The sequence below is a fragment of the Lemur catta genome, chromosome 15 (genome assembly GCF_020740605.2).
Source record: "Lemur catta isolate mLemCat1 chromosome 15, mLemCat1.pri, whole genome shotgun sequence".
In the NCBI taxonomy this organism is placed as follows: domain Eukaryota; kingdom Metazoa; phylum Chordata; class Mammalia; order Primates; family Lemuridae; genus Lemur; species Lemur catta.
In genome coordinates this window covers 7,950,883-7,977,323 of record NC_059142.1, presented here as the reverse complement: position 1 = coordinate 7,977,323, position 26,441 = coordinate 7,950,883, and the positions used below count along the sequence as shown (strand labels likewise).

Genomic DNA, 26,441 nt, shown 5'->3' with positions numbered 1-26,441 from the left:
GATGGTTAATTTTATAAATCTAGTGAGTTATTAGCATTTAAAGCAGTAATTATACATTTATTCTCAGTAACTGGAATGAATATCCCCAAAACATTGAGAGTACCTGAAATGGCATTTTGTTTTTATTTATTTTTTTATTGCAAGGTATATCACACATACACAAAAAAGTGCAGAATGTATGTGTACAGCTTAAGAAAAGTGATAAAATGAAAATGAAAGCCAGGTTAAGAAATAAAACATTACCAGAAACTTAAAAGGTCCCTGTGTTTGCCTCACCAATCTCAAGCCTTTTTGGTCCCCTGAGAAGTGATCAAACTCTGAATTTTGTGTTAATCATTCCCTTACTTTTCTTTAGATATGACATATGTGTGTTCCTCTTACAAAATATTGTTTGTTTCATGTGGTTTAAAACTTCTAATAAATATAACACCATGCAGTTTTCTGCAACTTGCCTATTTTATTCAACATTATGCTTTTAAGATCCATCCATATGGATGCAAATGGCTATAGTCCATTCATTTTCACTGCTGTATAATACTTTATTCAATGACTAGTTTATAATACAATCTATCCATCCTACTGTGAATGGACATTTGGTTTGCTTCGCATTATTCTGCTATTACAAACAATGCAGCCATTAACATTCTTATGCATGTCTCCTGGATGGAATCACAGGTAGCCTAGACTCTCCTTCTACTCACATATACCATAAATTTCCCCACTTGTGTCTGATGGTCTCATTCAGTAGCATCCAAGATGGCTGCAAGGGAATTACTCCCATAATGCATGCATATTCTTTGGATTAGAATTTCACATTATTTTGAAATATTTGACATGGACAGGTTGGTTTAGATTCAGTATCCACTAGCAGCATCACAAGAAATTTCCACATAACATTTGTCAAAAAAAGAAAAGAAAGAACTGTTAGATTCTGTAACTTTAATGTCAACTGCTAATTTTTGAATGATTGTAAAAGGTTTTACATTGTGTATTACTTGCTCACAGGAACAATTTTTTTTTGTCATTGGTGAATATCCACAATTTAAAAGAGATTATGCCTGAAAGGCTTGAACAGGAATTGTGCATAGCCATTTCAAGCAAAAAATCTGATTATTAAAAATGTTATGCTCATAGAAGCAAGTTCAAGTTTCCAATTTAAAAAATGGAAATTATTTCATCTGAACATCATATGCAAAGTCAATACCTTCCTTAATACCTTTTGTAGTATTAAGATGCACACAATGATTCTTGTCCCCTGGTGAACATCCTTGTGGTCCCCCACTACATTGAATAGGGCACACTTTTGCAACTAATAGGATTATTGCAGAAATGATGGTGTATGACTTCCAAGGCCACATCATAAAAGACACCATGGCTTCTGTCTTGCTCTTTCTTAGATCACTTGGTCTGGGGAAGCCAGCCACAGCATCATAAGGACACTCAAGCACCCAGTGGAGAGCTCCACATGCTGAGAAACTAAAGCCTCTGCCAACAGCCAGCACTGACCCACTAACCATCTTTGTGAGTGAGCCATCTTGGAAGTTAAGCCTTCAGATGATGTAGCCCCTGATGACATGTTGCTTGAAACATCATGAGAGACCCTGAGCCATAACCACCCAGCAAAGCTGTACCTAAATTCCTGACCCACCATAAACTGTGTGAGATAATAAATGTTTATTGCTATTTTAAGCTGCTATATTTTGGGGCAATTTGTTACACAGTGATAGAGACACTGGTTTCATTTTTCTCACCACAATTACATAATATAAAGAAAATGTCAATTGTTTTCAATAAGTCCCATATAGGTACACTCCTGCAACCACCTTCTAAAATAGGGATAAGGTGTCTTGTTGAAGAAATGAAACCAAAATCTGGGATTGCCAGTGTTCAGGAGTCTTTACCCTCAGACAGACATCTTCAGGTCATCTTCGCAAACTCTTTTGTTACCATTTCTATGCAAGTTGGGCCAAGGGGACAAAAGTGATGACAGTCAAAGGAGGCCATGGTGGGGGTGGCAGAAATTTTATTTGAAGAGTTTACTGGAAGTTAAGGGTCCTGAATTCACTCTGTATACAAAACATGAGCAGTGTTAACACACTTGAAGGCCCTAAGCATTGAAACAATAATGATGCCTTCCCATGTGCAACAAAAAAATATAAATAAATAAAAACTATACAAAACCCTCATATGTGTAAGAAGTCCCTGACATCCCTGATGCTTTTTTTTGAAATGTCAATTATCAAATTCATCCTAAAAATCATTTTAGTGCCCCACACTGTCCCTTTACTCATAGTTGGGTGGCTTATTGTTTAATCCAACAATGATAAAACACTCTTTACAAGCATAAAGATTCATTTCTAATGTGAACATTTTTCATTACAGCAACTCCTGTGCCCCAGTTATGAAATCAATCATTTTACCTGCCGACCACTGGTGTTTTCCTGAGGGGCTCTTTTTAGCCAAGCTGCTTTTGATAAGTGCTTATTCTATTAATATTACTTTGAAGCCCGTTATAAACATTATTTTTACACATAAACCTTGCAATCCCTGGGAGGTGATTAAAATCAAGGTGTTGGGGCACAGGGAAGCTCACTTCATACCTGCAGACCTCACACTACCCGAGTTGTGCATTTCCTTGGCACTCATGCATTATCACCTTACATGCATGCAAAGGGCCAAGCTATTTATCCTGATCACGGAGGACTTAGAAAGTGACAGGTGCTAATTTCTAAGGTCAGGCAAGGCACTTCACATTACCCCATTTTGAAGACAAGATCCACATATAGGGCAGGATAGGGAGGCTCTGAGCATCCTGCATATTTACAAATGCTTGGCTACATTTAACAAGAACAGATTAGGGGCCATACCCATGGAACTCAAAGTGAGACCCATTACCCTTTTGGCAGATTAAGTACATGTCTAAGACATGGGCAAAACAAGGTACTGAAAAAAAAATTTTATAATTGAGATTAAAATTTTGAAGCTGAGCTGTCCAATATGATAACTCCTGGCCACATGCGACTATTTCATTTTAAATTAAAATTAATTAAAAATTCAGTCCCTAAGAGACACCAGCATATTTATAGCCCAGATGTGGTTAGCGCAGATACAGAACATTTTCATCATCGCAGAAAGTTCCATTGTCCAGAACTATTCAAAAGTGTTTGTCATTATGGAAAAGAAATTTAAAAAGCTCATTGAATTTCCTTGCATCTATTTTATGATCTGGCATCGTGTTTAAGTTTGAATTGCTCATTTAGGATAGAGGTGAAAGCACCATACTATTTTCAGTGTCTGGAGACCTCTAAACAATTTAATCTGACCTTGGCCTAAAGGGTCCTTGGGAGCATTTATAGGCTTGCTCTCCACCCCATGCACCCCATCAATAAACCATCACTCTCGACAGTCACCCTTGAAGCCCTTCCAATCCACCACACCAGACACTAAGTAGGAGCCTCAGCTGGTTCCCTAGCAACGAAGACGCGACCCCGCCCCTTCCCGCTTCCCCCTCCTACCTTATTAGCCTGGAAGAGGCGGGGTCAGGAGCCCTGCGGCCAATCGGAGGGGAGCAGAGGAGGGAGTCCGGGCCGCGTCCCCGTCGCTAGGGAAACCGTGGCAGCCTGAGGCAGCTCGCGATGCCGAGCGCTGAGGAGCTGGCCGCGCTCGCGGCAGAGAACGCGGCGGAGGAACCCGGCGCCGACCCACGACTGCGACTCCTGGGGGCCTGCGTGGCCCAGAGCCTGCGGCCGGCTGCGGGCGCCTGGGAGCGCTGCGCGGGGACGGCCGAGGGGGAGCAGCTGCTCCAGGCCTTCCTGGGCCGCGATGCAGCGGAGGGGCCGCGGCCGCTGCTGGTGGTGCGGCCCGGGCCTGGGGGCCTGACGATGCGACCCGGGCTGGACGCGGGCCCGGGGGCGGCGGGCTCACCTCGCGCTAAAGGGCTCTTCTTCCTGCTCACTAGGCCCGAGCCTCCGGGGCCCGACAGCCCTCGCGGCGCAGTACTCTGCGGGGACCTGCCCGTGGCGCCTCTGGAGCACCTGGCAGCGCTGTTCTCCGAGGTGAGGGTGGGCTGGTGGGCCAGGCGCCGGCCGGAACCGCGTGGGGGAGGGGAAGGGGAGCGCCGAGGGCGGAGCTGCTGCCAGAGGGGGCGGGGCGAAGCTGCAGGGGCGGCCCAAGGGGCGGGGTCATAGGCAGAGGGGCGGGGCTGTTGCAGGAGCGCTAAGGGGGGAGCCCAGTTCCAGGAGCCCGGAAGAATATGGGATGGGGTGAGGGCGGCGCTGGAAACTAAAACCAGTGGAAGACGGACATCTGAGGCGTAAGCGGGTTGAGTGAGCTGGGGGAAATCTGGGTGGAGGCCAGTCCAGAGTGAGAAAGGGAAGGGGCCAAGACTTGGGTCAGTCCAGGTCTGGGTTCAAGGAAAAGTCAAGTGGAGGCTGTAGTCTGAAAAATGCCTGGGTCCTGACTACTCCCTTATTAGGTCAGTATCTCGTAATCCCTTCTGTAAATTGGGAAGGACTGAGGAAGACAGGAAGTGAACAAGGGGGCATTTCTAATGCATCAGTGGAGTGGTAGGAGGTGAATGGCTATAAACAGTGTTTACTTCTGGAGAGGAGTTAAAGGGGGGAGGTGGTTTGGTTTTGATTTTCATCTCATTCATTCATCACACAGCCATTTACCAAGGGTCAGCCCTGTGCCAACATAAAAAGTTGGGCATCCATTTGGAAATGCCCAACAGGCATTTGCAGGAGTCTACCTGGAGCTCAGGGAGGAAGGTGGACATGTGAATTATGGAGTGCCTTGGTGGCACCATAGCAGAAGCCTCGAGAGTGCAGGAGATTTCAGAGGGTTGCTCAGGAGAGATTCTTGGGCCACTTAGGCCTTTCTGGAATAAGAGTAAACTTCCCTGCAAGTTAGGCATGTGTGCTTCTGGAGGCTTGATGCCCTGTGTCCTGCAGGTTGTGAAATAAATATGTGCAGAGTACCAGCTATATGGTGTTTCATGTGATAGGTGCTATGGGGAATGCCAAAGAAATAGAAGACAAGTTCCCATCCACGTAAAGCTTGCTTCAAGGAGCCAAAACATATGCAGTAAATCATACATTCAAAATATGTAAAACTGTTATGACTGGGGTGGGGGTAGGGCTTACCTAAAAGCTGGCCCCAGTGCTGGAGCCAGGTCCTGAAGGCTCCCTTAGGTGCTTTATGAGGAGGCTGTGGGGAGGGAGAATTCCAGGGATGGGGTTGGATGGATAGAGGAACTCACCAAAGGCCCGGGGAAGCTAGGTCTTTCAGTAGATGTGGAAGTATTTCAATATTTTAACAACCAGAATGGCCTTGCATTCCAGTGAATCATCTGATCACCATCCCTGCAGAAGCCTGGATCGAGTTCTATAATGAATGGTGACAATAGAAAGTGCCTTTGGGTTCAGAGGAGAGAGATATGCCTGTGGGCTGAGAAGCATGCTTAGCCTTAAGTGTCGGACTGGCTTCTGAACAATGAGAAGAATTAGGATAAGTAGACAGCAAGGTAACTTTCAAGGTATGGGGAGCAGATTGAACAAAGGTTCAGAGATAGAACTCAACGTAGTGTAAGCAGGGGACAGTGGGCCCATCTCAGAGTTGTGTCAAGGAAATGCAGTCCAGAAAGCAAAAGTAATTTTAAAGTAATTAAAATTCTCAAATGTCCAAGCATTTTCATTTGTGCATTGAAAGAGATTAGAGACAATGTTCTAATTGTCTCGACAGAGGACAGAGTGAATGAACTATGGTCCAGCTATACAGTGAAATACTATGCGGCCATTTAAAAGAGTTATTGGTAGGGAGTACTCCTTAGGGTAATTTTTTTTTGTCATGGCAAAATAAAAAATCCACATAACGTAAAATTCACCTACCAACAGCTTTCTAGTATACAGTACAATATTGTCAGCCAAATACATGTTGCTGTGCATCTGGTCCTCAGAACTCCCCCATCCAGCATAGCTAAAACTCTATACACTCCCAACAGCTCCACGTGCCCCCACCCCCAGCCCCTGGAAAACACCATTCTACTTTCTGTCCCTGTGAATTTGACTCCTCATATAAGTGGAATCATGCAGTATTTGTGCCTTTGTGAGTGGATTTTGTCACTTAGCATAATGTCTTCAAGGTTCATCCATATTGTTGCATATAACAGAATTTCCTTCTTTCTTTAAGGCTGGACAATTTTCTATTGTATGCATATACCACATTTTAAAATCTATTCATGAGTCATGGACATTTAGGTTGTTTCCATTTCTTGGATATTGGGAGTAATGCTGCAATTTAAGATAATCTTTTAAAGAGGTGCAGAATTGTATGTATAGTCTGCTACTATTTCTGTTAAAAAGAGAAACGAGGGAAGAAGGGAGGAAGGATGGAGACAAAAGATGGAGGGAAGGAGAAAATTCTTTAACAGAGTAATTAATCCACAAGCAGGGGAACTGAGTGGCAGCGTTCCAGAGCTAGGTAGAAGACTTACTTTCCATTGGAAAAGCCCTTGCACTTTTTAAATTTTGCGCCATGTCAATGTATCACCTATTTCAAAATCTAAATAAAATAATTTATTTTAAAAATACTTCAAGTCCTTTACTTGCATTTCTCAAAGGCTGTAACTGTATCCTAGTGTAGTCAACCTTCTGTGCTCCCATCTACTTGTGTTACACGCCCTGAAGCTGATGCAGTGTCACTTTCAAACCTTGCTGACTTCCCATCTGCTAAGCCCTATCCTTGCCTCCCAGCCCTCCTGTCCTCCCCCCTCACCTCTCTGTCAGTACCTAGTAGATCAGCTTAGCCTCCGACTACCTGTGCCCCTTTTCCTGCCACCTCACTAAAGCCAAAAGAACCCCCTGCCCCGGCCCCTGGTTGAGAGATGTCCTCCTGCCTTATTGTGTGTGTGTGTGTGTGTGTGTGTGTGTGTGTGTGTGTGTGTGTGTGTGTGTGTATTGGCCGGGGCGAGGGGGGGAGGGTGCCGAGGCGGTGTTGACAAGGAGAGAATGCTATGATTTGGACATTATTTTTGTCCTATACATTAGTACAAGGTAAAAAAAAAAAAAGATGCAACTAAGAAACATTTCAAAGGAAGAATTAACAGAATTTGGTAACACATTCCCCTACTTCCTGTCTTCCTTCTCCAACCACTTCATTCACTCCTGCCAGGTTTCCTAGTTCTGAAACTTGGATGCTTTTTAAAAATTTTTTTTGTTTGTTTTGGAGAGTGAGCACAGGATTTGGAGTCTGACAAACCTAGATTCAAATCCTGGTTCTATCAATTTCAGCAGTGTGATATGAGCAGGTGAGCTCACTGGATTATGTCCAAATTTTCTTGCAGAGTTGTTAAGAAATTTAGATCCAATACATTAGAACACCTGGAACAGAGTGTGACATTTTAGGTGTTCCATAAAGGATGAGAATCATAGTCACACCACATCCTATTTAAAATCCTCCTCACTTCTCTGATCAATCCTTGTCACCTTGCTCTAACCCAGCCCTGGCCCTTTCTGGAGGACTCAGCTGCATTTCCCCCACAGCCCTTCTTCTTGTAAGCCCAGAGGTGAGACAGGTATCCTCATTGCTCTTAGATTCATGTTGAAAATCTTCCAGTTTCAATCTCCTGTCATCAGACAACATCATCCTCTCTTGTTGCTGCATCCTGTGTTGATGGCACTGTCCTCATTTCTACATGACTTTGTCTCCCAGCTCACTGTGACTTTCCCCAACATTACTCTTGTCTTAACACATGGTTATTTCCATAGAAACATGAATGATCTTCCCAATAGCTTAGCTTCTGGCTTCCCTCCACGTTTCTCCTCCAGTGACCTTGTCCTCCTCCCTGTAGTAAGCACCCCATCCCGTGGCCACTTCCAGACTGTGCATTCCCAATAACCACCACCTTATGATCCAGTTTCATGTACCTCCTTCTCAGACCACTGCTCCCATCTCTCCAGCTCTCTCCCCCTCACACCCTGACTACAACAGTCCCTTGATCCTGCTGGGGACCACCAATCCCTTGACCCTGCCGATTTCCTCTGTCCTGGCCCACACCCATGGTCTCTCCCCCTTACCTGGCTTGAAGGCCATGATCCATCATTACCATCATTCTCTTGATCACCTCCTGACTCACTGGCTTCCACCTCACTGTGTGTCATGCTTGTTTGGCAAAACCACAATCCTGGTGAAACCCAGCACTCTGCATACTTCATACCTGCACCCATGGAGCTGAATGGGGCTAGGGAACAACCAACTGACTCCCCTCTAAACTCATGACCTTGAACCTCTAGTAGGATTTTCATGTTTCCCAATAGATATCCTACTTTTTCTATTCCAACTACTTTCTTACTCTTTTAGATGACTTTCACAGCTTTCTTTTTTCTTCCCTCAAATGTCCAAAACCTCTCTCAACCTCACTCTGAGATGCTCTTGCTTCTTTCTTGGTTAAAAAAAAATGGAAACAGTAGAAGAAAATCTTCATAAACTCTTATATTTGCCTTGTCTGCCAGTATCTATACTCACATTCTCTGCCACCCTTTCCATTCCTACAGGTGGGCTGTCTGTGCTGTCATCTGATGCCAAACCAACCCTAAGATTAAAATGCCCCCTGTTCTCTGAATCCCGCCTGTTCTTGAGGAGGTCACTCTAGCCATTTCCTCGTCTCTCCGCCATTCTTATTTTTCCGCCATTACTATGTAATTCCCATGAAATAAAATCCTCATTTCCGCCTGCCAGCTGTCACTCCACTTCTGTGATCCTCTTTATATCAAAATTCCTGGAATGTGTCTCTTCATGCTGTGTCCCATTCTTTTCCTGATTTATCTCATACACACTCTCCAGGCTTTTATTCCCACACTTCACAGAGAAGTAGTGAAAGAACTTGCCAAATGTTTCCAGTGATCTCCACTTGACTAAATTGAATGGCCCTTAATTAGTCCTCCCTCTGCTTGACCTGTGAGCAGCGTTTGTCCCAGCTCACAATCATCCTCTCCTGCCACAAGCACTTTCTTCATTTGGCATCTGGGACACCAGCCTTCTGCTTTCCCATCATGATGGCTCTTCCTCCGCCATTTCCACTGACAGTGCCTCCTCTTCTTCCCAACTTCCTAACATTGGAGGGACCTAGGGCTCAATTCTTGGACAACTTCTCTTCATTTATTTGTGTTTTGGGGAGCTCTCATTCAATTTCAAAGTTTTACAAACTGTCTATACCTCCCAAATTTGTTATCTACATCCTTTTCTTCTCCTCTGATCTCCCAACTAGCATATCCAACTGCCTCCTCCATGTCTCCAACTTGAAGTTCCATGGATATGTCAGATTTTAACATTTCCAAAAACAAGCTTCTGGTCTTCCCTAAAGAACTTACTTCATCCTTATTCTTCTCCATATTAGTTAATGGCAACTCCATTCTTCCCCAAATATTGGTGTCATCCTGACCCCTCTAATCTCTCATGACTCCAAAGCCAATTTATTAAGACATCACATTGGCTGCACCTCCAAAATTTATATAGAATAGACCATTTCATATCACCTCCACCACCCCCCTGTGCCATGCCACTGCCTTCTGTATCAAAGCACTAGCTTGCTCGCTGAGCTCTTCTTCCGCTTTTGCCCCTTTAGAGTCCTCTCATTGCAGCGGCAAATAGGATCACTCAAAGAGATGTCAGACCACATCACTCCTTTGCTCAAAACCTTGCAATGATGTCCATTTCTCTGGGAGTAAAAATTGAAATCCTACAGGCCGAGCTGCATGTGATGGGAGCCCCTTTGCCCACCCCTTCTCTTCTTGCTCACACTGTTCTGGCTTCACTGGCCTTCACACTGCTCATTGATCACACCACACATGTTCCAACCTCAGGGCCTCCACACTGGCTAGTTCTAGTCCTTCTACCCACAGTATACTCCCCCAAGGATCTGCAAATGCACTCCCCCACCCCCTCAGTCCTTGTCCAAGTGTTATCATCTCCATAAGGCCTGTACCAACCCCAACATTTACAATGTCTACCCCTCTACCTCGCACTCCTGATCTCCCTCACATGCTTTATTTTTATCCACAGAACTTATTGTTTATTGACTGTCTTTCCTCTGAAATATAAACTTCATGAGGTCAGGAATTTTTGTCTGTTTTGTTCACTGAGGTATCCTCCAAGCCCCTAAAATAGTACTAGCACATAGTAGATGCTCAATAAATACTCATCAAATAAATTAATGGGTACCTTTTCACTTCATAGAGTTCACATTCCTTATTTTTCTATCACTCAAAGCCCTCAAAAATACAACCCAAACCTACCTACCACTTTTTCTTCAGAAAGCACACATTCAGTTATTCTATAAACCTCTGAATGCTTCCTATATGCCAGACCCTAGGGAGGACTGAGGGAATATAAGGATCAAATAAGATACAGTCCCTGCCTTTGAAATCCTAGGAAAATTTCAGTTTATCCTTTTTCCTTGTTACTCCTTCTTCCCTGGGCCCAAAGGATCCTTTCTTAACATGAATGTGACAGAACTTAATTTGCAATATTTTCTTCCTTTTTGAGCTTTCTGTTGACTATTTGTTGTAAATCCTCAGCTCAGTGACTGTCTCCAGAGAAACTAGGCAAGGATCATCCTCTAGAATTTAACATGCTGGGTCCAGGCGTTCTACTTCACAACCACCAGGACTTATTGGTCATATACAGAAGGAATCATAGGAGTCTGTATTTCCTTTTCTTTATTTACTTGGTAGCTTCCTCATCAAATCACTTGATCATCTGTCTTTCTGGCATTCCTTTCCCATTAATTGTGAAATTTTTACAGGAAAAGATTCCTAGTGAGTTGTATTGACAACTTCCTATGTTGTTAGTAAGAGAAACTCAATTTAAACTAGTTCAGAAAGTTCAAGAGAAGTTTCACTCAGGAACTCACACAAAGTCACCAAGATTTGGCCTTTCTCCGTCTATGAACACTGCCTTCGCCATATTTACTTTATTCTAAGTCTCCCTGTGGTCACAAGATGACCACGAAAAGCTTCAGACTAGTAGAAAAGAGGTGTCTCTTCCTCTAAAATTCAGATAAGAGACTTTGGTCTGACTGTCATTGGCTCTGGTGTGGGCACATGTCCATCTCTGGATTTGGGGAAGGACACAAGAAGAGGAACTACGCAGGGTGGCCAAAATCAGCTAATGTTCACCCTGAAGGAGGATTCGAGAACCTCAACTTTGCTTGCTTGTTTAAGGTGCCCCTCACACCACCTGTAGACAGATGGTCACCCCTACTGCATTTGTCCTCTGACCTTTGTGTCTGTTTCATTCACCTCCTATTCAGGAAGGAGGGATTCTTGCCCTAGGGTAATGGGGTGGCTGAACACAGAACACCCTACACAAGATAGATGACGCTGATAGAAGTTTATTAGCCACATATACTCACAGCCCAGAGGAGGAGGACATGGTGTCATGCAGGGCCACACGGGGGTTGCACTTGGGAATAGAGTGAACAGCCAGGGGCTGTGGGAGGCACACTTGGTGGTATCAAGAGGGTGTGGTGGCCCTGGTTCCCATGGAGGATGTGACTGTCTTGTTGGAATGAGTCCAGGAGCTGGCGGGGAACTGAAGCCTGCTGCTCAGGTATGAGCAGGAACTGTATCTGGTCCTCTAGAAAAAGCAAGTTGTTTGGCCAGGGGACCTTATCCACAGGAGCAGAGTGGGGAGGAAAATTTGTGGGTAGGCTATTTGAGGGCCTCCCGATTTTGCTACTAAGCCTTACAGTGCTGTGAGCTGCAAAAGGTTGTGTATAGCTTTCTGGCCATTTTCCAGAATAGTCTTTCTTTCTTTTTTTTAATTTTTTTTTTTTTGAGACAGAGTCTTGCTTTGTTGCCTGGGCTAGAGTGAGTGCCGTGGCGTCAGCCTAGCTCACAGAAACCTCAAACTCCTGGGCTTAAGCGATCCTCCTGCCTCAGCCTCCCGAGTAGCTGGGACTACAGGCATGTGCCACCATGCCCGGCTAATTTTTTCTATATATATTTTTAGTTGGCCAGATGATTTCTTTCTATTTTTAGTAGAGACGGGGTCTCGCTCTTGCTCAGGCTGGTCTCGAACTCCTGACCTCGAGCGATCCACCCGCCTCGGCCTCCCAGAGGGCTAGGATTACAGGCGTGAGCCACCACGCCCGGCCAGCAGAATAGTCTTTCTTTAAGGTTGCAGGAGTGGAATGCCTGTGTTTCTTCCCTGTGCACCCCTGTTACAGGTTGTTATACCCATGCTGGCCAATGAGAAGAATCGCCGAGACTGGCCCCACATGGTATGTCAGGATGTCAGGCAGCACGCCCACAGCCTGCAGTGCGACCTCCTGGTTATCCTTGAGCAAGTAAAGGGGAAAACTTTGCTGCCTCTCCCAGTAGGCTCGGAAGAAATGGCGTTTGTGGATTCCCAAAGTGAGACACTGTGAGTACCGCCAGCCCAGCCACGTGGCCTTGAGATAGGGGAGATGCCGGTTTATCGGAATGTGTTCCTCATGGTTTTTCTGTTGCTGACTCTGCACCTCTCCTCGTCCTGCCCACAAGCCCACCGCCTGGCCTGTTGGCCAACATCCTAGGCCTGTATTTTCACACTGATTTCTTCCCTCACCTCAATTCCTCTGCCTGGAGCCTCTCAAGGCTGTCACAGCAACATGGCCTTTTTTCCATTCCGCGTCACCCCAGGGCTGAGAGCGGCCACACTGGATTTCGGTATTTTGCTGATCAGGACAGTGTCTCATCGCTGGCAAAGCCCCAGGTCCAGTCTGGGAGGCAGCCGCACCTCTTCCCTGCGTCTACTCAGTACAAAATGTCACAGAACTCACTCTGGCAGCTCTTGTGACAGTTCCAGACTCTCTTCCCCAAGCAGCTGAAGACTTTTTTCATGTCCTGGTTTTTTTTTTCTTTTTCAAATAAAAACAAATCTGGCTTTGTTGAAGCCTGGAGTCCATGTCTCCTGTCTCCAAGTGGGCATGAAAACTGCAGCCTCCTCTTCTTCTAGAAATTATATTCACCGTCAGCTTCCACTTACCATTCTGGCTTGGATCTCTTTGTTTCTATCCCTGGGGATCTGTTTTTCTTTCAAGTCAGGCTACATATAGAAATACTATATTTTGTTATATTTTATCCAGCATTTCCATGTGCTTGTGGCAACAGGTGGCCTTCCTGTATGAGCTCTGTCTGCCATGTTGTCAGGAGTGGCCCAGAGTGTGACGGCCATCGCTGTGTATTCAGGATCTGTGATTTGATGTGGAAGATCAGTAATGCATGCTGTGACAATGTGCTATATACTGAATTTTTTCTAGTGGAAGTAATTTGCTACATATATAATTTGAAGTAATTTCCCAGTTAACTGGAAAACTTATTGTGGGTTAATGAAAATATTCAACTTTCAAAATAAATAAATTCAAACTACCCTTTTTCTAGTTCTTTATGTTTCAACTTAATAATATTCAGTGTGTGTATATAATCATTGCTGAGTTTGTTTCCCTTTGTTCAAATTTGATAATTTCCCAAAAGGCTGGATCATTTTAGGGGAGGTATCTTCCCCCTTTAATGTCTTTCACAATTTCTCAGCAAATATGAATTTAATTAGATTGAGTAAAGGTGGGTTCTGACGTGAAAATGTGAATGATAGGACCTCTTTTCTGTGTCCTTGGTTCTTGATATGTACAATTTTCAGTTAAGACTTTGTAAAAAAAAACAGCCAAAATGCATTTTTTAAAATCTTTAACCCCTTCCAAACATAGCTATTGTTTGTTAAAAGGTGTATGGGTGGGGGGAAGTTTGGGAATTCCATTCTTCACTGGAAAAGTGAGGACAAAGTGAAATTGTGATGGTGATATTCACATGGCTCATTGTTTGGCTTGTGGAAGAAGAAATAACTTATTTCCTCTTGCTGCAGCAGTCATAACTAAGACCAAAATGAGGAAATTGCAGGGAGATAGATGTGTACAGACAAACTTTCTTCTTGGGGGAGCCAACCCACTGAGGAATGCGCTGCATTGTTGAGTAGGGACCTTGCTGTCACTCAAGCAAGGGTTGAGTAGTCACCTGAAGGTTTTCCATCCAAGGTATTCCTGTATTGACAGGACAACTTACTGGCATCCAGAGTTCTTAAACAAGTCTTCAGAAAACTGGTGAACCCTTTAATCTGTACAAATAATGTTGTACGTACACACACATACGCATTTTTTTCTGGAGAGAGCATCGTACATTTCATTGACTATTCAACAAAGTCTACTATCCAAAAAAATGTTAGATGAGCTAGATGGAATTTCCAACCTATTTTTAAAAGATCTGGGATCTTTTTTGAGGGGTACCCAGGGTGGAGTGTTTTCCACATTCTAGGAGATTTCTTTTATCTTTCACAGCTCAGATGCCATCGATAAGTCAGTCATCTACGCCATTGAGTCTGCAGTGGTCAAATGGAGCCACCAAGTCCAGATGGTGCTCAAGAGAGAGTCTTCCCAGCCACTCTTGCAGGGGGAGAATCCCACCCCTAAGGTGGAGCTGGATTTCTGGAAGAGCAGGTAGGCAGGAAGGCACATGCTCAGCCCCTGGGGGGAAGATGTCTTGCAGAGGATGCAGCTAGAGCTGGCCTTAAGGAACCCGACCACCGAGTCTGGTTCTTCCCTTCAGGTGTTTCTCATCATCCCAAGGGTAGACAGCTCAGTGACATTGGGTTGGTACAGTTTTTCAATGGCCTGAGTGATGCACACTTTCCCTGAGATTCAATAGTCATCCATCCTTTCTTCGTCTGCAATCAGTATGTCTTTTGACAGTTCTTCAAAGGCTCTTTTAACTACATGTAAAACCAACTTTTAAAAACATTTATCCTCTCATTGGACTCCTTGGACAGTCAAGGCCAGATGCATGCACCATCTGAAGAAAGAGGGGTTTCTGGAAATTGGATGCAAAACAGCCTGTCCTGGGTCCCAGCTTACCCTTAACAAGGCTGGAAAATCCATCGTGTACTGTGTTTGTCCCAAAGGCCTCATTATTGCTCCTGATCCTGCTTCTTCCCCATTTCTTTGCTCCTATGTATCGCTGGGCTGATAAACCCTTTTCTCAGAAGGAAACAGACAGATGTTGGAGGCAGATGTCCCTGTCCTGGCTTTAGGTGGAGAGCAACCCCGTCATAGGACCAGGCGTGCCTGCAGGGCTCCAGCCCTGCTGAGATGCCCTGTTCTCTTGCCTGGTTTCTGACCATTCATTGACCTCCTGTGAGCTCCTTCTCTTAGCACCCTTCCTCCAACAGTGCCTCCCTCACCCTGCCCCAACCTTACTGCAAGAGCTAATGACCTCCAGCTGCCAAGCTTTCGAGCCACCAGATGGTCACAGCAGTGTTTCCTGGAGCTTCCCCTTTGAACCTGTGTTCCAGACTCAGGCTTTTGCCCTCGCTGTTCTGGGAACAGATGTCTCGGCTCTTTGGGCAGGAGCACAGCCTCTGAGGAACACCCCCAGGCAGGGCTCCTCTCTTTCTCTCTGCGAGGGTGGGTCACCACAGTGTGACTTGCATTTCCTCATGCTCACCTGGATTCGCCCTTCTCTGTGGTACTGCAGGTCTGAGGATCTGGAATACATTTATAATCAACTGAGGATGATAAAAGTGAGAGGCATGGCTGGGCTCCTGGACAAGCTTCAGAGCAGCTACTTCCCAGCTTTCAAAGCCATGTTCAGAAATGTCGTAGCAGGTGAGGACCAGCAAATATTTTTACAAATACATTTGACTCTCTAATTTCTTACGGAGTGATGCATTCGCTTCTCTCTGTCTGATTTCTGTAGCTTCAAGTCCTTATAACCTTCCAACCTGACACAGTGTAACATGGTGGCAAGAATACCAAGTCTAGAAGCAGGAGAGCAGCTAAAGAGAACTGTACTCTGTTTGCAGTTCCACTGCTGTGCGGCCTTGGGCAAATTCACTCAACCTCTCTGAGTTTCAGTATATGCCATAGTTATGGTGCCCACACTTCCACCTATATTTCCGGGTCCTTGTGAGATAATGTAGGTGGAAGACCTTTACTGACTGAAGGGCGCTGTGCAAATGCGTGTTGCTATCTCTCACCTCTGCAATTCAGGTCCCTGCACCCTTGGCTTCTTGAGAAATCCCTATTCCATTTCTAGCTCCATTCTGCTTTTTCTCTTCCTACTGTCAGATGAGACTGCAATTTCCTGGCCATCTGAGCACCAGACAAGATCGGCTCTTATCAAAATTGCAAAGGCAGCAAAGCCTATGATTAGAAGTAGGTAAATTTTGTCAGAGCTCCCTCTCCCATCATTGGTGCACTTTGTTTCTTCCCCTTTTTCCTATCAGACCTCCTCCTTGCCCTTCAGCGCTGTCGGTCAAAACGTGCTTTTAAAGGTACTTACAATTTCATATGGTTTAAGCTTGATCTAAGCAGTGATTTTGAAACATTTCTCCTGTCCCAGAACTCTTTCTTTAAATGCAATCTCCCATGTAAGTCCACAAGATAAAAAAAAGTCCACTAGGTAAAACTAGTCCAGGTGTATTTGCTCGTTAGAGAGGGCGGCATCCTGTGTCCAGACCCGCTGGCTGATTCCTTGTCCCACCTTCCCCTCGCCATGGCATGAGGCTTGCAAACCACTTAGCTAAGGAAATAAAAGTTCCGGTCTTGACGTTTCTGCCATGAGCTATATAACAGAAAAGAACTGGCATGAGTTGTTAGTCTTTGAGGTCTTTCTGGGCCCTAAAATCTCATCGCGGAGGCTGCTCTGCCAGCACAAAAAGCTGGTTTGGAACAAAATGTCTCTTGGGGTCTGAGTTTACTGCTTCACCAAGAGATTCTGTGTCCCAGAGGAAAGGACTGTTGTTCCCAATTTCCATTTCAATTCACATGGACAGGTGTTCCAAAAAGTGGTGTGTGTACCCCTGTGGGTGTGAGAAGCAACTGTGGGAAATATACGGACAGATATTTTTTAAAATGTGTTAAAGGGTGAAAACCCTGTTTCGGGCAAGTGATAGTAGTTTTCCATTTATGGTAGTGATTTAAAGCTTTCATTTTATATAATTTTCGTTAGGTTAAAGTGAGCGTCAACTGAGAGGAACATATTAAGTAAGCGCTGCAGAACTACAGATTGTATACACACATGACATGCAAAGGAGGCATGAAAATGCCCGAAATTTGGGGCTCTGAAATAAAACATGTAGTAAAAGTATGAGTTAGTCATTTAGTGCCCCAAATATATTTTCCACATTAACAGATTAATAGACTAAAATCATTCACATGGATTAATCATTATAAAAGATTCATTTCCACAGGCCAGCTTCAAAAATTCTTTGCAGTAGAGTATATGCCAGCAATGAAACGAGAAAAAACAACACCGTTATGATAGTACCAGATAAACCTACTGTGAAAGCAGAAATTCTTGAAATATGAAACTCAATTCCAATGATAGCAGAAAAGAAAATTTGATTAGAGGTGTTAGGTAGAGATTTGGTCAGAAAATTTGGCAGGAACTTCTAAGCTGAAGGCTGATTTGCTCATTTCTGATTTAATTTTGGAGCGTGTGGCTTCCTTATCCTAAATAGATATACTCTGTGCATTATTATTATTATTATTAGTCATGATCAGGGTGGTTCACTGGCTCACTGATGGGCTGAACAGAAGGAAAGGAAAAGACATGTATCTGGATCAGTGGGCAAGGAGGTTAAAAGGATGGAAGAAAACACGTGGGAACAGGATTGTATGAAGTAGAATTAATTGGACAATAAGCAGCCTTGGGAAACTCGAAGCAACAATCCCTTTGCGGAGAAAGAACAAGGGGAATAAAAACTAATTAGAGAGTTCTCTCGGACAGGATTGGCGTAGTACAACCTATTTGCCAAGTGTCTTAGCCCATTGCTGCTGCTACAAAAGAATACCCCAAACTGGATAATTTACAAAGAACAGAAACTTATTTCTCACTGTTCTACAGGCTGAGAATCCAAGATCAAAGCGCTGGAAGGTTTGGTTATCTGGCGAGGGCTGTGCTCTGCTTCTAAGATGCATGTCCTCCCAAGTTAGCCCGGTCACCTAGTCAATCTCCTCTTAAAGGCCCCACCTCCTAATAACAGCACATTGCATTAAGTTTCAACACCTGAGCTTTGGAGGGGACACATTCAAACCATAGCCCCAGCCAAGGGTGTGTGGGGGTGGTTCTGTGTGGGCAAGACGTGAAAGTCCAGTGGTGCACTGGGGCCAACTGGTGCTGGTTTGCAGTGGCTCTTGAGGGGACACTGTATGCATTTCTTTTTAACCCTCTCATCTCCAACCTCCTAGGCAACTCTCAATGAAGTCAAACTGGTAGCTTAAAATCGAACATGGCACGAATATTGGGAATGTTTCTACAACAGAAATTGGCAAATGCTACAAGTAAAGGCATTTGTCTCCAAAGAGCCTGTTGTTAAAGATTTACCAGCAAACTTCTGGACGTCACTGTGCAACTGGCTGTTTACATTTACATGACTTTAAAAGGTGTGAGCCTAGCTCTGTGCATCTCTTTTTCTGCATTTGCTTTGTCAGCCAAGACTACTGCACCCTGGACCAGATGGCAAACCCTGTTTTCTCAAATATTAGGCTCTTGACAATCAAGGCAGTGCCTATTTCTATGATTAAAGATTTCGCTTTTTACAAAAGGCTTCAAAACAGAGCTTCTTACATAGAAAGTTGCCTAGGGTGATGCTCTTAGCCTCTTTTCCATCACAGCATGTATGAAGGCTGGAGCGAATGCTTGGGAGAGTGTCTGTTGGATTCTGAAATCTCTCACCCCAACGCAGTGGTTCCAATACTCACCATCAGCTCCTCCACCTAAGAATCACCACTCTAATCAATTTACTGTGGCATTTGAGTTTCAAAATTTCGATTCACATCTTGCTTCCCACAACCTCATTTGGGATCTAAAGTACAAACATGCATATCCGCATCCTCCTTTTCAGGCTGAGCCTCCCGACCATCCAGCCAGGCGCTCAGCGTGATAAGCTTGGGGCCATCTTCCTTTTGCTCCTCTGGATAGAACTAGTTGATTCATGGAATGCCATAGGCAAGTTATTTAGGTTTTAATTTCTTCATTTAGAAAGTGGGAGTCCTGAAGCTACCTCGCAGGGCTTTCTGTGAGATGGTGTATATCTAACGAGCAGAACAATTCCTGGCATATTGAAACTGTTTGCTACATAGTATAGATTTTGAGTTTTCTTTAGGATGAAAGCAGGGCCTCATCCACATACTATAACCTAAGATTAGCTTCTTTCATGTGACACCACCTGATTATTTGCCCAGGAAAGAACCAGCCTTCATAAGCTCTACCGTCCAGTTCAGTCTGTCTGGTGGACGTTTGCATTCCCTGGAAGCTGCTATGCAGCTGTTACTGTCCAGTGCTGCTAGGTTTCCTGCTTTCCCTCCAAGTTGCCACAAGACAACTGGTTAAGGCCCCTCTTTTTCCTTGGCTGTATTCAAAAGAGATGGTAGGAGATTTCCCTGGCCTTGAAAACCAGCAGAACCTCGTCGTAATCAGCCTGTGCTCTTTCTCTATGACCTGCAACTTCTGTACAAGAGCTCAGTGAGGATTCTGCATCAGTGAATACTCCTCAGAAACATCACCGTTTATCAGACACTGTCTCTCGTCCAGGTACTGTGCCAGTTTATGAAGGTCTCGTCTGTGCTCCCTTCAGCCTTCACGAGGACCCTTTAAATGAGTTCCACCTATTTTTGAGGCTCAGAGAGGTTACACATGCCCAAGGTCATACAATTGCTAAATGTCTGGACCAGAATTTCCAAGAAGGTCTTTCTGATTTTAAAACTTGTCCTCTGTTGTCTATTCTGTATTATCTTGGAAATAGCAGCAGCAAAGTAATTAGCAAATATTTACTGAATGTGTTTCTACTACACACTGAGCACCAGACTGGGGCTGGGAGGGCCAGGGAGAAGTCCAGATAGAGGAATGTCGTGAGAAAGAACTCCTCAGACCGTTACTCTAGTTGTTCAGGGCTCTCCAGATTTCCAGATGTCTGCCTAAGAGCTAGAAAGTTTCTGGAACCAGCCTTCTCTCTGCTTTCTCGGCCTGGGAAGAAATTGCAGTCATTGCTTTGCAGATCTTTTGCTTCCCAAGGACTAGGGCTCCACCAGGTGGGTATGAGCCTCGAGCAGGGAATGGTGACCATCTCCGGTTCCCTCCAGCTCTGGCAGAGGCGCAGGATATCCATGTGCACCTGGTACCACTCCGCCGCCACCTGGAAACACTCGAGAATGCAGAGTTTCCGGAGGTGAAGCCCCGGCTGCCGGCTCTGCTCCACGTGATCTGTCTCATCTGGGCCACATGCAAGTTCTACCGCTCCCCAGGGAGGCTTACTGTGCTGCTCCGGGAGATTTGCAACCTTCTCATCCAGCAGGTGGGCCGCCCCGGGATCCCCAGTAACCTTGGGGCTGGTTGGCACCATGTCATGGGAAAGAGTCAAGTGTGCATTTTTTCTGGGCAGGGAAATAATTATGGTCCACGCTTGAATTATAGTATTTTACTCTCACAAGCCAATATTTCACAAAGACATCTGCAGTAACGCTAGAACACCTGGGAGGCCCAGTCTTCTTTTTCCCTCTGCCTAACTAAGACTGAGGATGGGGCAAATTGTAGGGGTGGTGAATTCCAACCTCCTTAATGATCTGTACAGAGAAATTGGTAACAAATTGGCAGCAAAGCCTAGAAATCAAGAATGCAGCCTCTGAAGTCAGGTGATCCTGTACAAAACCCTGGCTTCATTGCTTGTTAGCTGTGAGAGCCAGGACAAGTCACTTACCCATTCTGTGCCTCACGCTTCTCTGTACAACAATGGAGAGAAGAGGACCTATCTCTTTTTCAGTTGCTGGGTGATTGTGAAGCTTCAATGTGATGTTGCATATGCCCTGTAAACTTTAAGGAGGTTTGGGTGATCTTCCCCCCAAATTGGCTTCTTTTGCCTCTGAGGAACTATGACCCTGAGAAAACAATGGACAAGCTTAAACAGTCACTGATAACGACTAACATCTATGGAGCACACCACAGGCTGCAAGGTGCCACTACATTCATGATCTCAGTCAATCATCAGATAAACCCTGAGAGATGGGCAGGGAAGAACTCATTGTTTATGGGTATTATTTAAAGATGTGGGCCAAGTTTCAGGGAGCTTAACTGACTCACCCAAAGACACCCAAACCAGGACTCAAATCCAGGCTAGGAGTCAGTACTCTCCCATCACTCCATGTTGATCAGCCAGAACTCTTTTGGTTGAAAGTGTAAGAAAATCCAACCAAAAGTAGCATGAACAACAGAAAACACATAGGCTCATGTACCTTGAAAGTCCAAGGTATAAGTGGCTTCAGCCTTGATTTGCAATATGGCCTAGGATGATGTCACCATGGCCCAGGACCCAGTTATCTCTGCCCCTCTCTGTAGTGGTGAAGGTGGCTGTCCTACAGCTGCAACTTCCCAGCTTTCCAGGTTCAAGTCTCTTGGAGACAGGAAAACAATTAATTGTCCAAAGAATTCTTACACTGGAATTACTTCACTATAGAAAGCCAATAAGTCACAAAAGAACACCTGGGAAAGAACACCTGCTCTGGCTTCGAGCCCAACAAAAGTCTCATTGTGTTTCTTTGTCTCTGAGTGGTCACTTGCCCATTCCTGAGTCAATCACTGTGGTTTCTGTCCCAAAGACTATTTGGCTTAAATCCGGGTCCCAGTCTACCTGTGGAACTGAGTGTGGGGTCAGATGTTTCCTGTATTATGCTTGTGAAAAATATTACTTGGGCAATGATTCAGTTCAGAGTTGGTGTTGGCAAGTTTTGGGGTATCCTGCACCTGCAGCCAGGCTCAGTGACACTAATCTGTTTGCATACCAGGCCACTAATTATCTCAGCCCAGAAGACCTCCTGAGAAGTGAGGTGGAAGAAAGTCAGAACAAACTGCAAGTGGTCTTGGACACCTTGAGCTTCTTCAAGCAGGCGTTTCAGGACAGAAGGGAGAATCTCCACACTTACTTCAAAGAGAACCAGGAAGTCAAGGAGTGGGATTTCCAGTCTTCTCTGGTCTTCGTGCAACTGGACAGCTTCCTGGGACGACTGCACATGGTGGGGGTGAGTGTGCTCCTCACCTCAGGCCCCCGACCCCCTGTAGGAGTAAGCAGTCCAGTTATTCAAAGGTGGAATAGGAAAATGAACAACAAAACCTTGTCGCCAACCCTCCATCAGTTGGAAGAACCCATAATAAGGGCTCAAGGATTAGTTGTTGTTTGGGTTGATCATCACATAATGGTGGTTCTAGCAGAAGTTTAGGAAATTCTGATCATAGACCCGTTTAGGAAGAAGACCCAAGCGATTAGTCAACTGAATTCAGTTGGTTTTGCACATTGCCCATAGACTTCGACCTTTGTTTCAAATAAACTCTGACTGGAAAGTCCAGTGTGCAAAATGAAAGTGAGCACATCTGGGTGTGGCTGGCCACCCCCCCAAACTGGCTGCTTTGAATGTCTCCTCCTTTCCCCAACCCTCACGGTGGCTCCCAGACTCCAAAACTAATGTGTCCCTGTGCATAAGAAACATGACTTTTGCTCAGCGGTATGTCTTTCCCTTAACTATTTAAAACTTAATGTGGATTTTGGTTTGAGTACTAGAGTGAGAAGACAGGAGGCTTTTTCTCTTGATCGTTTCAGTCCTCAGAATTTAACATGACTAAACAGGTCTTTTAACATTTTACAGCTATGCACTTGCTGATTGAACTTAGAGGAGAGGGTAATGGGCATAATAAAATGAAATGCATACTTTCAAACTGATTTGAGAAATTCAGAGTCAAGTTCAAGTTAGGACGAGAACCAAGGGGTCGGAGAAGGAATGAGAATCATGTTCCCAGCTGTTATTAGTGGAGATTTGGAGTGAAGAGAGGTGTGTTGGGAAGGATCTGTGATGAACAGAGTAAACCATGGGATGACGAGGATAAGAGAATAGGAATCTGTTTGTTTCCCTTCAAAAAGTATTGATCCATAACCAAGCATCACGTGCTGAGCAAGATGCTGAGCTTCAGAGATGACTGAGATATGGTTTTGCCTGCGAGAAATTTATGGGCCTGTAGCCGTGGCACAGGGACAGACAGACAGACTGATGGAGGAGATGGCGGGGTGGACAGAGTCGGGGAACTTTAGCGAGGCACATTGAATGCCATAATAAAAGTAAAATTGATGTGTTGTTGGGAGCAAGAAAGAGGGTTCCCTAAGCCAGCAGGGCTTTGACAAAAAGATGAAATCAGATTTCAAACTGGAATAGGAATTTACCCGGGGGGGGGGAGAATGGGGAAGGACATAAAGACAGAGAAAATGCGTGAGAGAGAAAGCTAGAAGGTAGTTCTTACGAAAGGCACGCCTTAGCTCCGCCACTGGGGTCACGGAGAGAATAACCTAATGTCATCCTTCTCCCTCAGCTGCTTTCACCATAGCTCTTGATGCGGGACTCTCCGCCCTCCCCTGCAAGCTTTCTTCCTCTCGTCTCTTCCAGCATCACCTCCTCTGCTGTTTTGTTTAGCCGGAAGTGGGGAACACTCCGGCTTCAAGCTGCCCCTGGCCTGGGCTGAACAGGGGAAAAGAATCACCATCCCCGCTTTGCAGCAGCCAGGTTTGCAGGCACTCCGCCCTGAGGACGGCCCCGGGGATGGCAGCAAAGCACGACTGCTTGGGCAGGGTCCCCAGGCCCTGTGCACACATGCTAATGATGGGACTTGGCGTGCAGACAGGTATTCTAGCATTAGGGCGCCTAACCTGCGGGTTATATTCAGCAAATATAAGCAGCGATGGACCCCAGCTTCCCTGGAGTCATTACCCGCACAGTAAGTCCTCTCTCAGGCCGCTGCTTCTTTCTGAATCAAGGGCATAAAAAGCAGTTGCCCCCATTTAATTAGAGGCTGACTTGAATGTCACCGTGCTGCCTGTCTTTCCGCTGCTTCCCTTCCTGATTTTCTTTCCTTTGCTCTGGTTTGTTTCTCTGCTCCTGTGCCCATCTCCTTCCCTTTCCGTAATTATTCCTCCTTTTCCTACTGCCCACCCTTCTCTTTTTTCCTCTCTCTCTCTTGCCTCTTTATCTGCCCTGAATTTTCATGATCTTTCTTCTTCCTGCAGCTGCTCCTTGATCCCTTTCCTTCTATTTCCTGCCCTCTTTTATTTTTCATCTCCTGAACATTTGCACAGAGCATCCCGCCTGCCCTTGCCCTCTTCCTCCTCCCCCTTCTCCCCCTCCCCGTCCCTCCCCTCCTCAGCCCGTGCAGTGGGACGCAGGTCATAGATTGTCCTCTGGCATATTTCATGTAGCCCTTTAGTTAACATTCTGTGCATCTCTGTGATCGATGCCTGTTTGAAATGGGATTAATCTCTCCAGCGAGAATTAACATGAACTTAGCCTTATTCATCTCCTGTTCTAATACAATCTATGGCCCCTACAATGACGGTAGCTGCAATTAATAAACACATGAAACCAAATTAATGAAACAACACCAATTGCATTTAGCGCTCTGCATGCTCACGTCAAGGGTCATAGTGTGAAAGGCTGGTTTTTAATCCCCACAGTTCTCCCAGATTTCATTCCTCTGATGTGTGTTGCTTTTTTACTCTTTTGCTCTTTTGCACAGGAGACTTTTGTTGTGTAGATTCACTCTTCCCCTCTGGGTACCTGCTACCTGGGGGTGGGAGGAGGCTGGGAAGGAGGGGTATATTGCTGAACAGTTTTCAGCAGGTCTGCAGTATGTGGAACAATTGCATTCTCAAGTTACCACCATCCTCCTCCTCATCATCACAGGGGGGATACAGCTTATCTCTTAGAGATCTAACTCTTGTGGAGGGAAAGGAAGAGGAATAGAAATATAAAGAGCTAGCATCTTTTAAGAACCTATCTCATGCCAGAGGCCGTATCCCTGCAATCATCTTAAGAGCTATGTATCAATACACTTAGTTTAATATATGAACATAATTAAATATGACACATAAATTAACTTGTGCATAGTCATCACACATCTGGGAGAGGGTTAGCTGAGACTCATACCCAGGGCCATATGGCTCCCAGTATTGTCACTTCAGCAAACTCTGATATCTTCCGGGGAGCTGTAAGGTCTGTTTTCCCTCCCTCCCTCCTTCCTTCCATCCTTCTTTCCCTTCCTGCCTTCCTGCTTTCCTCCCTCTGTCCCGTTTTCATGATCCCAAACTGGTTTTGTGGTTTACATTCCACCTTTACACATTCTATTCTACCTTTGTACACTCTATTTTTACCACATGACTTCTAGGTCTTTTTATCTAAATAAATCATTCTGGTAAAACTGTAATTCCCATTCCATGAAAGGACCTTATTTGACTTTATGACTTACTAAGAAAATCCCAAAAGTATACAAAATCTTTGCCATTTGAGCAAATAGTTAAAAATCGAAGGAAGAAAAGAGTCATTTGGCCACTTCTTGATTCTTTCTGCCATCCTGCCTTCCTGCTCGATGCTCCAGCGTGGGGACACACACACACACACACACACACACACACACACCCCGAGTTCATTTTTGTGTCATCATATTGTAGATGCTGCAGATCCCCTGTTTGCGTTTCCGCCTGCAGCCTCTTTCCTCCAAACAGTGCAGTGAGCACCTTGGAGAGAACCCTCATTGCTTTCATTCTAAAATTGCTGTAAAGCTGTGATTCACTTGGAGACAGAATGATTTCCTGCTGAGGCTCTATGCAAAGTGATTAACGAGTAGATAGGTAATAAGCTGACCTGATCCACATCACATTTCCTTTTGCTCTTTCTGCCATCTCCAGCCACTCTGCAGCCTCCTTTCATTCCCAGCCTAATTGGGCGGCTTCCCTTTTAGCCCGGCTTGAACATGTGGTCACGAAGGAGACCATTAGCTGCATCAGGTCGGTGGCAGTCGAAAGGTAAAGAAAACAGTCTTTTTCCAAGTGACCTTTTGAGATTTTCATCTGTGCATGTCTGCTTTGTGCTCTCCCTTAATGAATGCCGAAGACATTTCTTTTAAGATAGGCAGCATGACCTCTCCCTGGAGAATGCTGTTGGTGGGTCTTGCCGTTACCCCTGGTTTTGATTCTTCATCTCAGGAACCAGAGCACGGATTGAACCCTCCCTGCAATCCCCCACCTGCCACCACCATTAAATGTCGCCGTTTTTCATATGAATAGGACCCAATCAGTCCAGTAAGCTGCCTGGGACCCCAGTGCTCTTTGTAGTATCTGTCTCCAAAGGAGCACCTAAATGTCCCCTTCATAAGCCATTATGCATCTAATATCCACCAACCTGGTCGGATGACATCACAGCGATCATAATTAGTTATAGTGGCTGCCATTTATTGAAGTCCTTCCTACAAAGGCACCTTCCACATGACTCTGTGATCCCGTGGCAAGTTAAGTGTTACTGTCCCCATCTGCAGGTTAGGAAAGTGAGG

At 45.1% G+C, this 26,441-nt stretch overlaps 1 protein-coding gene across 1 annotated transcript in view; it reads left to right on the top strand.

Moving 5' to 3' along the window:
• Positions 1–3,635: 3,635 nt before the first annotated feature.
• The window catches only part of DNAH9 (dynein axonemal heavy chain 9), a 313,352-nt gene continuing 290,546 nt past the window's right edge, over positions 3,636–26,441 (top strand). Inside the window, exons 1-6 of the mRNA XM_045527160.1 lie at positions 3,636–4,055; positions 12,227–12,423; positions 14,369–14,527; positions 15,561–15,691; positions 20,171–20,382; positions 21,866–22,099. Of these exons, the coding sequence (XP_045383116.1) occupies positions 3,636–4,055; positions 12,227–12,423; positions 14,369–14,527; positions 15,561–15,691; positions 20,171–20,382; positions 21,866–22,099 (1,353 nt within the window). The remainder of the gene's footprint in view (positions 4,056–12,226; positions 12,424–14,368; positions 14,528–15,560; positions 15,692–20,170; positions 20,383–21,865; positions 22,100–26,441) is intronic.